General features: G+C 41.0%; 1 protein-coding gene across 8 annotated transcripts; it reads left to right on the top strand.

Annotated features, from left to right (window-relative positions):
- Positions 1,191-14,152, top strand: LOC8065324 (chromatin modification-related protein EAF1 B). 8 transcript variants are annotated; one of them, XM_021447204.1, is made up of 22 exons: positions 1,191-1,490; positions 1,953-2,218; positions 2,293-2,390; positions 2,480-3,881; positions 4,007-4,126; positions 4,249-4,503; positions 4,741-4,923; positions 5,080-5,160; positions 6,408-6,468; positions 6,544-7,127; positions 7,218-7,271; positions 7,375-7,429; positions 7,565-7,737; positions 8,790-8,828; positions 8,911-8,991; positions 9,317-9,454; positions 9,691-9,807; positions 10,505-10,605; positions 10,760-10,978; positions 11,065-11,464; positions 12,206-13,602; positions 13,811-14,139. In XM_021447204.1, the coding sequence occupies exons 2-21, from the start codon at positions 2,051-2,053 to the stop codon at positions 13,535-13,537; spliced, it is 5,661 nt and encodes a 1,886-aa protein (XP_021302879.1). In that variant the 5' UTR covers positions 1,191-1,490; positions 1,953-2,050; the 3' UTR covers positions 13,538-13,602; positions 13,811-14,139. The 8 variants fall into 8 exon arrangements, with proteins under 8 accessions (XP_021302879.1, XP_021302876.1, XP_021302880.1 ...); XM_021447201.1 differs by having other exon boundaries at positions 7,212-7,271; XM_021447205.1 differs by having other exon boundaries at positions 7,212-7,271; positions 7,375-7,432; positions 11,065-11,386.

Raw genomic sequence — 15,515 nt, 5'->3', positions numbered from 1 at the left:
GGATGGTTTCTTGCAAAAACCAGACAACATTCTGTCTCCAGCATCATCTTGATTACTTCTGTCCATCCGGCTTATCATCTTGGTCAGTTGACTTGTTCTCCAGAGAGCGGTGCTTTTGAGCTTTCACCTCTTTACTCACCAGCTGCATGGCAATTTTTAGCATTGTATTTGCTCCAGCGATCAGTTGCTCCTTGTCTTCCTCCAGAAACAAACCTGCCCAGTACTCCATAAGCGAACAAGCATAACATAGAACATGAATTGGACTTGTAACAGTCTTGCCCTCAAAACAAGCACTGTTTCTAGTCTTCCAGATTGCCCAACAAATATTTATATCTAGACATAGTGTATGTCTAAATATAGAAAAGGCAAAATATCTTATAATTTGGATTAGAGGGAATGTGTATTGTATTGTTATTTGCCATTTATCAACCAATCATATTGATGATAGCGTCGGATTAAAAAAATAAAATGAGAACATACTTCCTCCGTATAGGATTTTGAAGTCATTTAGGACAACAACATGGTCTCCAAAACACAACTTTGGCATCTTATTTTTTATAAAAATATTTAGAAAAAATTGATATATGTATATTTTTACGAAAGTATTTTTCAAGATAAAATCTATTCATATAATTTTCACATTTGCAAAATTAACAATCTAAAAGTTATTGATAATTTATATTCCTAATATTTGACACAAACCTTGTCCAGAATAACTTCTAAATCTTATGCGGAGAGAGTATGTGTCTTTTGTGTACTCTCTTAATTTGTCCTAAAATCTTCAAAGTGCATATCACAGGTCTTTAATAAATACGTGAGCATTTCTGTCAAAAATATTCTCTCCATCTCTGAATAAATTAATTCTTAGAGTTATTTTAAGTCGTATTTTTAAAAAATCTAATCGAATGCTAGAAAAAGTGCCAAAAACTTTGATATTTAGTATCATTAGATACATGATAAATTTTTTAGTTATCACATAAATATTTATGTTTTTTATTTAAATTTAGTTAAAAATTAACTTAAGACAATAATAGAAAAAAATATTGTTCAGGATATATAAAGAGAAGGTTTGGATGTAGCAACTGGCGTAAGACAAGACCCAGAGAGTGAGCCTTCAGTTCAGTCCGACACAACACAAACACAACAGCGATCGGGTCGGGTCGGGCCGCGCGCGAGACGAGGCGAGGGCGAGCGGACACCGGACAGCGGCGCGGACCCCTCGGGCCTCGGACAGCAACCAACAGGCACAGGCACAGGCACAGGCACTGCACTGCTTCCCTCTCCTCGCGCTCCTTCCCGCCTCCACGCCCCGCCCCACCCCACCGGTGCCACGGCCACCTCTGGCGGCCGCCTCGCGTGCCTCCTCCGCTGCACAGTCCTCCGGCAGGCTTCCCCAGTGCCCCCGCGACCCGTCTGCACCCCCTCCGCGCCTGCCCGCCCTCCTCTACCAAAACCCTAACCCTAGGTCCGCGCGCCGGTGATTACTCGAGGTACGTGTCATCCTCCTTCACACGCCGTTTTTAGGCCCAATTCGGCGCCCCACGGTCGCCTGAGGCGTCGTTTGGTTGTGTGGGCAATTGGTTATGAGCGTGCCCACTGACTGAGCCACTCCTGGCCTAGGCTGGAGGTGATGACCCCTGCTTCATTTTTAGTCTCTTTGGTGTCCATGGGATGCTCCATCTGTCAGCTATGGATAAGTTCGCTTGCATGATGATGACCTCATGCCTAAATGTAAACCTCCATACATACATTGTGATGCTGCTCTATGTCAAATTGGCAATGGCCTATTGCAAGCAGCACTCCCTTTTCCGCGCTTAGGTGTACTGTCAGAACGCAGGCTTTTGAATGTGCCTTATATTACCATTAATTAGAATGCTGTTGTGTCACCTTTCCTTCTCGTCATTTATTTATGCCATCTTTTCTGTGTTGTTTCTTTCGGATTTTGCTTTCAGTGGTTCACGCTGGAAGGATACATCTGTTTGCTGCTGCCGTCAGAATGAACTGCTGCTTTCAGTGACGTGCAGGCAATGCATGCTTCTGCTTTTCTTCAATGGTGAATGCGGAGCCGTGCTCGATGGGTGGAATTATGGATTATGATGTTGGTGTCGGCACCAAATCTTCACCACGCAGTATGGCCATTGAGAAAGCTCAGGAGGAGCTCAGGCAGGAGTCTGATGTTCGCGATGAGCGGTGGAGAGAGTTGGAATTTCTAGAGAAAGTATGCCCGCGTCATGTTATCTCTTAGATTATATTTCTGCCTTCACTGTGCCTACTTACTTCTATTTACTGCAGGGAGGCAACCCGTTAGATTTCAATTTTGTACATCTAGAAACAGTCAGTGTACACTCCGCTTCTCTCACAAATCAAATAGAAGCGCAAACTGTGATAAGGTAACGGTTGCTTCCTGATGTATCATTTCATTGCACTTATCAAAATCGTAATTTCACTTAGGAGCCATTTGTTTTGCCTTCATTTGCAGTGACGCTAAGCGTAGTTTTTCTGCATCACCTCTTGGAGATTCAGTCGAGAGTACTGACAAACCTGGAGGTTCACTGTGCCGCGAAATCAACACAGCAGACAATCTTATGCTTTTGGGTGGAGGTAACAACAACATTGCAGAGAAGGTTGTAAAAAGAGGAACCAAAAGATTAAATGCAGCCCTACCCAAGCAGTCATTGCCCAGTGATGGTCACAAAAATGTGAAAAAGCCTGCTGCCTCTGGTTTGTCACGCCTTGGAGTCAAAAGCCAGGCATATGTTCGGCGCAATAGGTCAAAGTCAAGTAGGGAGAGTGGGAATGTCACATCTATTAGATCTTCTACGACCCCTGCTAAAGTCTATGAGCCAAAAGATGATAAAGTTGTAGCACAGAAAAAAAATGCAGGTGATGATGGTGTATTGTCCGTTTCCAGTATAAAACAGTCTGGATCTAACCGTGACAATGCACCAAAGAATACATCTTCTGATGACCATGCAACAATGGAGCTGGATGGGATTCAAACCATTCTTGAAAGTGAATGTGTTGTGAACGACGAAGTAAACAAAGCTGGCAATAATAGCAAAGCTAAAGATCTGTCATCAAATGATGCAAATCATGACCGTCTCCTTGTTGGGTGTGATGAGATTGCTGCTGAAGTTGCATCTGCAGAAACCCCTGATACCAATTTAAAAGTTGTTATAAGGCCATGCCATTCTAGTGCATCTACATATGATGAGAAAGTGTCATGCGCTGTTGATGAAAAGGCTGATGATGGACACATGGATGAACATATGGCCAATATCCATGAAGGGGAACTTGATAACAACAGGACAGTTCCTGCTTGTGTTGTAGACGCTTCTACTTCACACAAAGATGTAGCGGGCCCATCTTGTGAAGGCACCGTGGATATTGTTGATGAGCATGCAGACAGGGACACCAATCTTGTTGTAGGGAAGATTGATTCTCATGAAGACCTAGATAATAGTAGACATTCTAACATGGTTCTCAAAGGAAGTGGCATATCTGTAGATTTCAGCAGGCCTACTCCTTTGAAGGAAAGTTCCGATCTTGTACAACCTGAAGCCAGTAATATTCCTCATGTGAAAGATGAAATGGAAGTTTGTAACAGTGCAATAGTTGCACAGAAAGACACAGAATGCTTGTCTTCTGGCCGCAGCATGAATGTCGAGGAAAGTCCAGTTTTGGTCAGGAAAAATAGCTATGTTGAGAATTCAAACTCTGCACATCCTGTTTCTGTAGGCATTGAGTTGCCTGATGCCTTGCCTTCACCAAAAAATGATGAATCTAATGTGGGGAGTGAGATTAAAAAATCTGAGAACTTGAATAAGATGGAAAAGAAGGCTTATGAAGATTCTATTCTTAAAAACGCTCGTGTTATAGAGGTATAGTTTGTTTTTATATATATATATATATATATATATATATATATATATATATATATATATATATATATATATTTTCTCCTTCTCTGGCATGCTCTTATTTCTGAAAGAATAACTTTGCTCAGATAAGTACTAAAAAGGCTGGTCAACGATCTCCCTGTAACATTGCCTTAGAGAAGAGGAGAAAGAGCCACTGGGATTTTGTTCTTGAGGAGATGGCTTGGATGGCTAATGATTTCATGCAGGTACTTCTGCAAGTTATCTCCATATTTCTTCATCACACTTGTAAATACGTTAATGTATGCTACCCTTGGCTAATGTGCATAGTCTTACTTGGTTTCTTTGATGTGTTCTCTCTGTAAACTAGGAACGACTTTGGAAAAGTGTGGCTGCAGCTCAGGTGTGCCACTGGATTGTTTCTGATGGTCGTGCCAAGTTTGAAGAAGCAAGCATTCTGAAAAAGCAGAAATCTGTTATAAAAATCATTGCAAAGGCTATCATGAGTTTCTGGCGTTCAGCTGAGGCTTTACAGACTGATGACAGGACAGCTAAAATGATGCATCACAATTCAAGTATGCTGGAGGAGACAGATCCTTCTGGAATCAAAGCTGGAAAAGAACAGGTGAGTAGAAGTATGAAAGTAGTCTAGAATAACTTTTTCTCATGGGTTATTTTGTACATATATTCAAATTTATGCCAATGTATTGAAGGGTTTTGTCACTTCGGTTTCGGTATTTCGGTTTACTTGAAAGTGGAGGATCGAATTACTCATCAGTTACTTTTTAGCCCTGCCAGTTTAACTGGTACACACTATTTTTACCATTTGATTTATTGTTGTAATCTCCATGTATCTGTATAGGGTCACAACTCACTGGAAGCCAAAGAATCCAGCCAGCAACGGTCACAGATTCATGATTATGCAGTTCGATTTCTTGAATATAACAGTAGAACAGATGATTTTCATGTGTTGCCTGAAGCCCCACCAACTCCTGACAGGCTGAATGACTTTGGAATCTTGAAAGTGTCTGATCATCTCTCAGAAGTAAATCATCGAAACATTTTGTGTTTTATGATTGATTTCCTTAACTTTCATCATTTACCCTGATGAGCACTCATGGAAACAGTTCCTCTGGTTTGGCAGCTGGGGAGATGCACAAATAGCTATGGAACCGTATTCTGATATTTTCTTAATTTTCAGGGAAGTCTCTTCTATACAGTAGCACCTGGGGCAGTGCTGGCATACAGGGAGTCTCTGGAATCTCTTTTCGTGTATCACAAGGTACAGAGAAGCGTTATCCACACTTCCCAAGACTTTAGTGATCACAGTTTGGTTCCTCCCTTTAGCTTCACTTCCCTTGTGGGACTTATGTTAAATTGTTGAACCACAAGGTGGACTGGCAAGTTTATGTGTAAACACATAGCAAAGGAGTTAATGCAGTTTAGCTTACTTTAGTTACTCAAAGATTTTCAATTTTCCTGTTGTTCTATAAGCAAAATATTCTGACCTGCTTTTTGAGCACTGTATGGCACCAATGTCATTTGGAAGATTTCTGGCCAAATTTACCTCTTTAATTTTTAGGTATTTTCTTTTTTTCCCCCCTTGAATACACAGCTGCGTATCGTTGCATTAAGGAGGAGATAAATAATTTACAACACACCCACCACACACACACACACAACACACACGCTCGCGTGCGCATGCACGCACACTTGTATTGGAAACAAACACGCCTTGTACATCAAACCATGACCTGACGTCCTGACCCAACAAAACCACCATCTTTTTGTCTACTAGCGACTTCGTTTTTAGGCATTTTCCTCATGTACCTTTTACTTCCTAAGTCCAGCTTTGATGTGCGTGTTACCAAAAAAATAGATTCCAAAAATGAACTGCATGTAATGGTTTGTTGCTGTCGCACATGCTTCCTTTTCTAGGTTACGACGCTAGCACCCTTTTGTCTTGCATGCGGAGTTAATGTGTGGCTAATCAGCTGCTGCCCTTCTCCTTCGCACAACACATTCAATCTGCATGATGCATGCAACAAAGCATCAGCTAAATTGATGCAGAATAAATGGATCACTGGGGGAGTTTTACTTCTCCTTGGTCGCAGACGCACTGATAGCACGGTGATAGGGCCCAGGTGCGGAGCTTCCTGCCCAGGTTCGAGCCGTCGTGCTGCACGGGTTGTGTACCCCTCTCCTTTGTCTGTAACAGTGCAAATAAGTCTGCGGTCACCAAAGAAGCGAGCGTGTGGGAGGTTCCTGCCTGCTTTCCAGTGTTTGGTGGGCCCTTACTTTACGATGAAGTCAAAGAGAGGCCTCTCCCCCTTTTTGAACTGGTCCCTTACAAGCAACCACTCTGACTCCTCTTTCCCCTTGACCTATGCAAACAAGTGAGCTGATCGTATTTGGACGGAGTAGTAGTTAGCACCTTCAACAGCACTGGAGCACTGTTTTACTTTTCGTATCCATATTCACCATTTAGTATTTCTTTTGTAAAACGTATTTACTAGTTACTAATTTCAGGAAGCTGGAAATGCTGAGCTTAACAATGACTATGAAGCATCTGTGTGTGATTCTGTTGCAGGTAAAATGTATCAGTACTTAAATATGTTATATGTTGTTATGCACTTAATTCATATCTGTTCTAACTTCTACACAGTTTGTTCAGATTTGCCCCAGGAGAATGCATATGAGGAGGATGAAGGTGAGACATGTACTTATCTTTCTCCTAAAGCATATGATGGTGGTTTCGTATCGAATATGGTTCACAAGAAGAAACACGTAATGCCACAAAGGATTAGCGTTGCAAGGCCATATCAAATTGGTACCTATGTGCCTTATGAACCATGCATGGAAAGCAAGTCAAGGAACCAACCATTGTTATCAAATGGCAAAAGACCTACTTCTTTCCTTGCAATTCCTCCAAAGCGCACCCGCACAGCTGCCAGGCAACGAGTTGTAAGCCCGTTTCATGCTGGTGCTAGTGGACCACCCCAAGTCACAAATAAGACAGATGTTTCAAGTGGTGACACAAACTCCTACCAAGAGGATCAAAGTTCATTGCATGGAGGGTCTTTGCCATGGAGGAACACAGATTTTGAATCTACAGTTGATTCTGATAGACAACTGCCTTATGATGCTGGCGAAATGTGCACTAAAGACATTAAGAAGAAAAAGATAAAGAACTCAGGATACAAAATTGCTCAAAATGCAGCCAATTCATATGTTCCAACTTCCATAAAGGTTAATTCCTCAAGCTTCATTGGTGCTCCCCTGTTACTGCTGGTATTTCCAATGTTTCCTTGAGGCAAATTTATTCTCCTAAAGTTTCAGGGCCGTACTTATGATCCAAGAATGCAAGCTGACTTGGTTAATAAATATGAGCAGGTTCAATCCCCCCCTCCCCGCACCCACCCCCTCCCTGTTGATATTAAGGATGATATATTAGTTGTTAGCCCTAACTTCTTTTTTCTTAAAAATTTGTGTTCAGAAGGAATATCTCAAGAAGAGACCAGATGTCCACCAATATGATTCAAATGGAAACAGTGGTAGCTTCATCCTCATTTTTATATATAGTGCATGTTTCACCTACACCGTACATGGACTAGTTACATGCTCTTGATATTATTTGGGAGATGACAAATGGCTCTGACCATTTTGTGTTTTGATTTCATCCATAGTTGTATATGGTGGTCAACATGCTTCGAAGAAGCTTAAAATGGGGAAGCAAGGGATAGATATTTCACAAGAAGCTTCTCCTGTTGCATCACAGATGAGCAACATGGCAAATCCTGCTAGATTTATAAAGTTCATTGCTAATAGGGATCGCGGGAGAAAATGCAAAACACTAAAGGTATTAGCATTCCTTAGATTAGATTCATAAGCTTCTCTCTTTGTTGGCCATTACCTTTGTAGTTTGTAACCATGCCAGATGTAACAAATACTGGATTGAACCTTTTGTCAACTGTGTTTCCTCTTTATTTGATCCCTATGTGCCAACATAATGGTAGGAATTATATATATAGTCCATTTGCTAGGTTCTGTGGTCCTACTGGCTACTACTAGTATAGAGCAGTAAGCTACTTTTGTCAATGCATGTTCTTGAATGGCATAGTCAGGCTCATGCAGTTATAGTTGTATAATGGGGAAACAAGGAAGATTTAAAAATGGATTGCTGACGAAACTTGTGGATAGACTAGGGTTTACAGAAAGACTATGTGCTCAGAAAATTTTGCTGCTGCCTCATCTTACCTTTTATAGCTTAGAATTGGTTGAATTATTGCAAGCAGTTTCTAACCCCTCTTCTGTGGTCTAAAGTGAGAATTTTTTTTCTCTATGCTCTATGGTTTTCCATTTGTTTAATGGGGTTTACAGAAAGACTATGTGCTCAGAAAATTTTGCTGCTGCCTCATCTTACCTTTTATAGCTTATAATTGGTTGAATTATTGCAAGCAGTTTCTAACCCCTCTTCTGTGGTCTAAAGTGAGAAATTTTGTTTTCTATGCTCTATGGTTTTCCATTTGTTTAATGGGGAGCACCAGATTGATGCTACTCAACGCATTTCATAGTGTAGTCTAATCAGTTGAAGTGTTGGTAGATGAATTTGTGACACATTCTTTTGAACCCTTCTTTTTCTCCCCCTTTATTTTGTTTTTTTATTGTGGGCACGTGATTGGATTATCACATCAGAATCATTAGAATTGTTTCTGTTAAGGTTTCACTTGTATTGTGTACATTCAAGCATCATATTGTTTGGACACCACATGCTTCACAAGTAAAATCTTCTTAACCATATTTTTTTCACAAGTAGGCGAATTGTGTATCATTACATTTACATGATAGGAGAGGGTAATCTTTCCCATAATTTGCTAGTATGCTTATCAAAATGTTTTGTGCTTTTGGCAGATGACATCTTCTGGTGGATGGTCAAGCTTTGAGGATCAGGTTCTTTTGTGCTTGAAGTTATATATTTATTCTTGACTATGATATGATTTGTGGTGATGGCTAAATATCTTAAATATTTCAGGCACTTGTTGTCCTGGTCCATGATATGGGTGAGAACTGGGAACTAGTTAGTGATGCAATCAACAGCATCGTGCAGTTCAAGGTATTTTTTCTGTGATAAACGGACCTTTTGCTATGTAACATGCTTTGTCATGTCACTTAGACATGCAATGTGCTCATCTTTTTACTTACAAGACCTACGTTCTACATGTTTTCTGGTTGTAGCCCAATGTATAGCACTTAGTATGTTTGTTTCCGTTATGTACTCATGTGTGTGTCTTGTTTGCAGTAGCTAAGTTGCTACTTTTTTCCATATATTCTCTAATGTTTCCTGTGGCATTATTTTTTTATCGTAATAATTTGGTCACTATTTGTCTTATTCACCAAATTGAATCATCGGTTTTTTCGTATTTCATTTCTCTCTGCAGTGTGTACATAGGCAGCCTAAAGAGTGCAAGGAGCGCCACAAGGTTCTTGTGGATAGAAGCTCTGGTGATGGTGGTGACAGTGCAGATGACTCCGGTTCATCTCAGCATTACCATAATACATTGCCAGGCATTCCAAAGGCATGTTCTCCGACCAACTTGTTTTGTGGGTACTCTTTACTGCCTATCATGTATGTGGGGTGCAACTCACAGATGTAACATTCAACCTTTCATTTTTAGTTCCTGCCATACTTTTCTTAAAAATTGAGTCTGCTTTTATCAACACCATTGTAATGTCAGAGACTTATTTGGAGGTGCGCATTACAGACTCTTGAGTCTCTTAACATTCTTAACATTGGTATTTATATGTTCACCAGGGCAGCGCAAGGCAATTATTTGAGCGACTTCAAGGACCATTTGACGAAGAGAATCTTAAGGCACATTTTGAAAAGATTATACTACTCATGCAACAAGTGCATGCCAGACATAGACAGGTTATTATTTTCTCTTGTCTTTCTGATTATGTTTATAATGGAGGATTGGTAAATTCTGCTGCACTTGCACATTTGTTTTATTGTAGCTCACTTGCAGAAGTTTGGGATTTTTATTTTTGGGTGAAGTTGAGTACTTGTTATAGAAGCTATGCATGTCGATGTAATTTGGTATTTCAGTATGGGAGTTCTTAACACAGTTAATTTCGCAAAATTAGAACTTATGTGACATTGTAACAAGGAACTACCGTTTCTGATGACTCTTCCATAAAACTACTAGCTTTTGCGTCCAGTAACAGAACTGTGACAGGTCTCTACCCCGCTTTATTGAAGGATAATAAGGTTTATTGCCAGATGTCAGTACATAGAATCAATACGGATTTCAGCTTTCCATAGGATGAAACACAGTTTTACATGTGCCCACGTGGGGCACAAGAAAAATAAATGCAAACTTCAAGAAAGAGCTTGGATATGCAATGGGAGAGAAGTTTTCAGTTACAGCTTCAGTCTTCTCCTTTTATTTGGTAATGTGGTGTGGTGAATGGTGATGGATCGTTTCTCTGGGTTAGGTTCTCTCTCATTAGTTCCAATCACCTTTGAGAATGATGTATTTTTTACATCCTGCTGCTGGTGCTGCAAACATTTTAACTGTATTGATACTATCTCTTATGGTTATGCCTTGTCTTTTCTTTTCGTGAAGGGTAATCGCCAGGATCTCAAGCCAATCATGCAGCCACATAGTTCCCATGTTATCGCACTTTCACAAGCATGTCTGAACAAAATTTCTGGGGGCACTTTGACGTATGTAATTGCCAACTTGAACTACGCTTTGAATTTCATTTTTGTGGACATCTGAAATATGTCACCTTTATGTGCTATATAGTTTCTGTTACAACTCCAGACCCATTAATCAGCATCTAAACGTCGTCTTTATATTTTGTCTAAACTTAAACAGGCCCCTTGATCTCTGTGATGTAACAAGTCCAAATCTTGATTCAATTACACCTGGCAGTGTGTACCCAGGTTCTCATACAAATGGGATAACACTGCCGAACCATCAGGGTTCTGTTGGTCCTTCTACTCCTACTTCAAATCTGAATTCCCGGTTACCAGGTTCTCCTGCTATGGTTTTGGGCAGCAATTCACCGTCACCTTCAACATCGAATAGTCCTAGGTAAATGATCAATACCTAGAGGTGTTAAATGGACTATGTTGTAGAGTTTGTATATAATGTTGTTCTCCATGCGATTTCTGGTATAGGGATGCTCAGAAATATGGTGTTCCCAGACCTACCTCTTTACAGGGTGACGAACAACCAAAGATTCAATATAATCAGATGGCCAATGGCAGAAATCTTCATCAGCCTGGAGTTTCTGCTCCTGGAACTATTCCTTCCGGGGTTGATTGTGGTGCAGGTGCCCGCATGATGCCTTCTGCCCCTGGTATGGGAATGGTGGCAGGACTAAATCGAGGTATGCCTGGTGCCAGGCCAGGCTTTCCAAGGATTAGTTCACCAGCAATGCTAAATGCAGTTCCGTCTGGAAATCTGTTGCCCAACAGTGGGCAAGGTGTGCTCACTGCAGTAAGTGTCCATCCTGGAGCCATATCTGGTCCTGGCAATTCAATCTTGAGGCCACGTGATCCTATGCAAACATTTCGTGTGAGTTGCTATTTACATTGCATATGCTTATAAATTGCCTCAAATGCATGAAACTGCTGAATGGTTATACTTTTAACAACTATCTTCACCATATCCGCCACACTTTGCTGTTGTATGCTCAGGTTGATTGTGTCTTGCTATTTATTACTCCACAAAGTCAACTAGCTGTATGTAAACCAAAAATGGCTTATAGGCCTATTTTCAAGGAAAAGTTTGTTGCTAAGATAGTAAAGTATCCATTGCTAATCCAAAATAGTGGTTTACAAGCTACTCCCTCCGTTCCAAATCGTAAGTCATTCTGACTTTTCCAGATACATAACTTTTACTATATATCTAGATATAGTGTATATTTAGGTGTGTAGCAAAATCTATGAATCTAGAAGAGCCAAAATAACTTACAATTTGGAACGGAGGGAGTATATGTTTTCTCTAGCAATTTACTGCCCTTCTTTTGTTATTGGATTGCCGTTTCATTTCTCTGTTTGAGATTTTATTTATTGTCTATTTCATTTTATTGATGTTCTTTATATTTTTGTTTGTATTACCTGCTGAAATTTGAAAAAAAAAAATCTTCACACACTCTGAAATGCCATCATAGCTAGGGAGGAATTAGTTGTCTGTTGTACAAGTTGAATTCAATGGTGGTTCAACTCTTGCATCAAGCTTTTAATATCTACGCCTATAGAGAAGCAGTCTTTAATGAAAATTTGGTGCCGTTGCTGATAGTAAATTTTCTTGTAGCCTGGTCAGGGTATGGAAGAGCATAGGCAGATGTCGGAGTTCGACATGCCGGTTTCACAGGGAAGTGGCCAAGCCACTGTCCAGTTTAGCGGCATGAATCCATCATTGTTGAGTTCTTCACCTGTTCAGCAACCCCAACGGCCACATCAGATGTCACAGTCGTTACACATGTTTGGGAATCCACACCATTCTCAGATCCATGGAACTAATTCAAGCTCGCAACAGCAGGCATATGCTGTGCACTTGGCTAAAGAAAGACAAATGCAACGACATATGGCACCTCAACAGCATAGTGATCTTTCTGGAGCTAGTGCAGTACCTAATGTGCAGAATAGTACTCAAATATTGCAGCAGAACCAAGCCTCGTCTGCCAATCCAGTCCCTTGTTCAAAACCACAACATCAGCGACAGCAAGCGGCACAAAATCTGCTGGATAGCTCATCTCCCAACCAACCTGCCACTACTACACAACAGAAGCAGAAGAAACAGCAGGGACAACAGCAGTCTAGACAAAATCAGTCACAAAGGAACCATGGTAGTCAACAAGCTAAGCTTATGAAGAGCTTAGGACGAGGAAACATGATGCCCCAGAGTCCTCCAATTGACAGCATACCATCCAATGCTGCTTGTACTCCATCGAAGAACCATGTGTCTGAAAAACTGGTGCAGCATGGCCAAGGACTTTTCCCTGCTAATACAGCACCAACACCGTCAATGCCTCAACCTGGGAATCAACCTAGGCTAGTCACTTCATTGCCTCAGTCACCTAAGGTGGCAGACATTGGTAACCAAGGCTTAATGCAAGGTTCTTCAAATCAGACCCTGTTAGCTTTGCAACAACCTCCACATCATTCTAAATCGTCATTGACCACTCAGCTGCAGCAGCGGCAGATTAATCCATCACAGAACAGCATTGAGAGAGCAATGGGGCAACAGAACCGCCAAATGAACTCTGACTGTAGTATAGACTTGCATGTTGGTCAGGTCCGACACAATCAGATGGTTACAACATCCATGGCACAGAGTGCAGATTCGTGCAGCCCTGTACTGGCATCTGTTAACCAGCAGAAGCGTGAGGCATCACTCAATCAGACTTCAGCTACCTCATCGTCTAAGCTGCTTAGCTCTCCTCAAGATACTTCTTTTGGGTATGAAACGTTGTTGCCATCATCTAGCCAAGACATGCTGCTTTCAGGTGGCTTCCCTTTGCAGGCTCATGGTGTTGGTGGCCAGTGGAACCAACAAGCCAGAGAGCAATTGCAGTCTCAGCATCAGCAGAGACCAGTTGTGCAAGGCAGTGTATATGCTCCTTCAAATTCTGGGCCTGGCTGATCATTAATTATTTCGGCTTTGTCGGTTTCAGATAGCAAGGTTTCTTTCCATTGTAAAGTGTACAGGTACGTGGTTTCCATTGTTTTTTGTTCGCTTCATTTTTCGATCCACCCACTTGCACATTAAGCACTAGTGTTCTTTGTCAGTAAGGGGACATATTAAGGGTTCGGAGCTGCAGGTTAAACTTCTGAAACCATTAGGAGCACATCTTGAGTCACTAACTCTTGCGATTTTGCTTGCTAATCTTGTGATGTTTTGATCTGGTGGTGCTAGGTGTCCCTGCCTTGGAAGCTGTGGACGACAGTGCTTAATCTTACTTGGAGCTAGCTAACTGTAGTCACCTTAATGTCAGGTAGATTAGGTAATTAATTGTTCGTGTGTCATTTTAGGCCCTACCTTCTGAAGATGGGATTGGTTGCAGTCTAGTAGAATGTAGAAGATAGGTGGAGGTGGTGGTGGGATTGTTTGTAACCCAGAAACTGGGCCCAGCCCAGCCGTATATCTCTGGCATTAGAGTCAGTCGGGATTATATTTATCTATTGTATGTATATAAACAGTGCTGCATGTACTAGTGCTTTTATAACATGTAAGGTGTTGCATGACGATTTTCTGTCATTCTTAATCGAAACAGAATTAGAGGCTCACGCGCTCAGCTCGTTGTAGCGACGAGTGAGGCAGGGCTCCAGCGAATGGATCTAGTCCTTGACATTTTGAGGTGTTGCAAACCGTAACGACCAGTACAAGCTATCGCGGGAAGCGGCGCTGCTAGGTACGGTCGCGTCTTCATGCTCGATCGATCTCCACCCTGTTAGCCTGCCCTGCAGCAAACCCACCCATTGTTTACCAATTCAATGGCTGATAAGCCGTGATAGAAAATATTATTGTGAGAAAAAAACACTGAGCTGATAAGCTCAAGCGAAGGGTTATCAAGCTATTGGGTCATGATATCCCTATCTCACCCCTTGAATCCCATGAACCAAACGCCACCACAGTTGTTAAGCATGTCTAGATTGGGATGGGGATAGGGATAGGGATATGGTGTAGATGTTAGATTGGGATGGGGATAGTCATCTGTTCTTCACACATCATTTAATCTTAAGTGGTGTTTGGAAGGAGATTGGGATAGGAATATCTCAACCAATAAAAAGTACTCCCTCCATGCCAAATTGTAAGTCGTTTGACTTTTTTTACCTCAAGTTTGACCACTCGTCTTATTCAAAAAATTTGTGCAAATATAGTCAAATTTAAGTCATTCTTGAAGAACTTTTATTAATAAACCAATACACAACAAAAAAAGTGATATTTTGTACAAAACTTTGAATAAGACGAGTGGTCAAACTTGATATTGAAAAAGTCAAACGACTTACAATTTGGGATGGATTGAGTAATATTGTAGTGTATCCTAGCCATCTATTCTTTACTACGGCCTTGTTTAGTTCGTACCAAAATCCAAAAAGTTTTCAAGATTTCTCGTCACATCGAATTTTGCGGTACATGCATGAAGTACTAAATATATACGAAAACAAAAACTAATTACACGGTTTGTTTGTAAATCATGTGAAAACCCAAGTTTGGTTTTGGTAATTAATGACACCAAGTTGCTAATGCCTTGTGTTTAAGTGATTTGAGTTAGGCATAGCAACACATGTGATGAAGGTGCACGGTGGCATAGAAAGGTGACCACATGATCACAAAGGGATGAAGCATGATGTGAAGATCATGGTGATAAACGAGGAGCAAAGTTATCAAGGCAAAGGTATAAACATAGGGTTTTACTTTTGTCGGTCTAAGATGAGTAGAGAAGTGATTGACCGGGTTTAGGATAGATAGCCGACTATCAAGAGGGGAAATCACGGTCATCTCTCGAATCAAGTGCTACTAGGTCTATATCTTGAGCATATGCATTAGGATATTAGGATCTAGTAAAGTGCTAACATAACTCCTTCGGTGAAAATGTTTGTGAAAAACTAACACACAT

The sequence above is a fragment of the Sorghum bicolor genome, chromosome 9 (assembly GCF_000003195.3).
Source record: "Sorghum bicolor cultivar BTx623 chromosome 9, Sorghum_bicolor_NCBIv3, whole genome shotgun sequence".
Classification (NCBI taxonomy): domain Eukaryota; kingdom Viridiplantae; phylum Streptophyta; class Magnoliopsida; order Poales; family Poaceae; genus Sorghum; species Sorghum bicolor.
The sequence above is the reverse complement of the archived record's forward strand: the minus strand, read 5'-3'. Positions and strand labels throughout refer to the sequence as shown.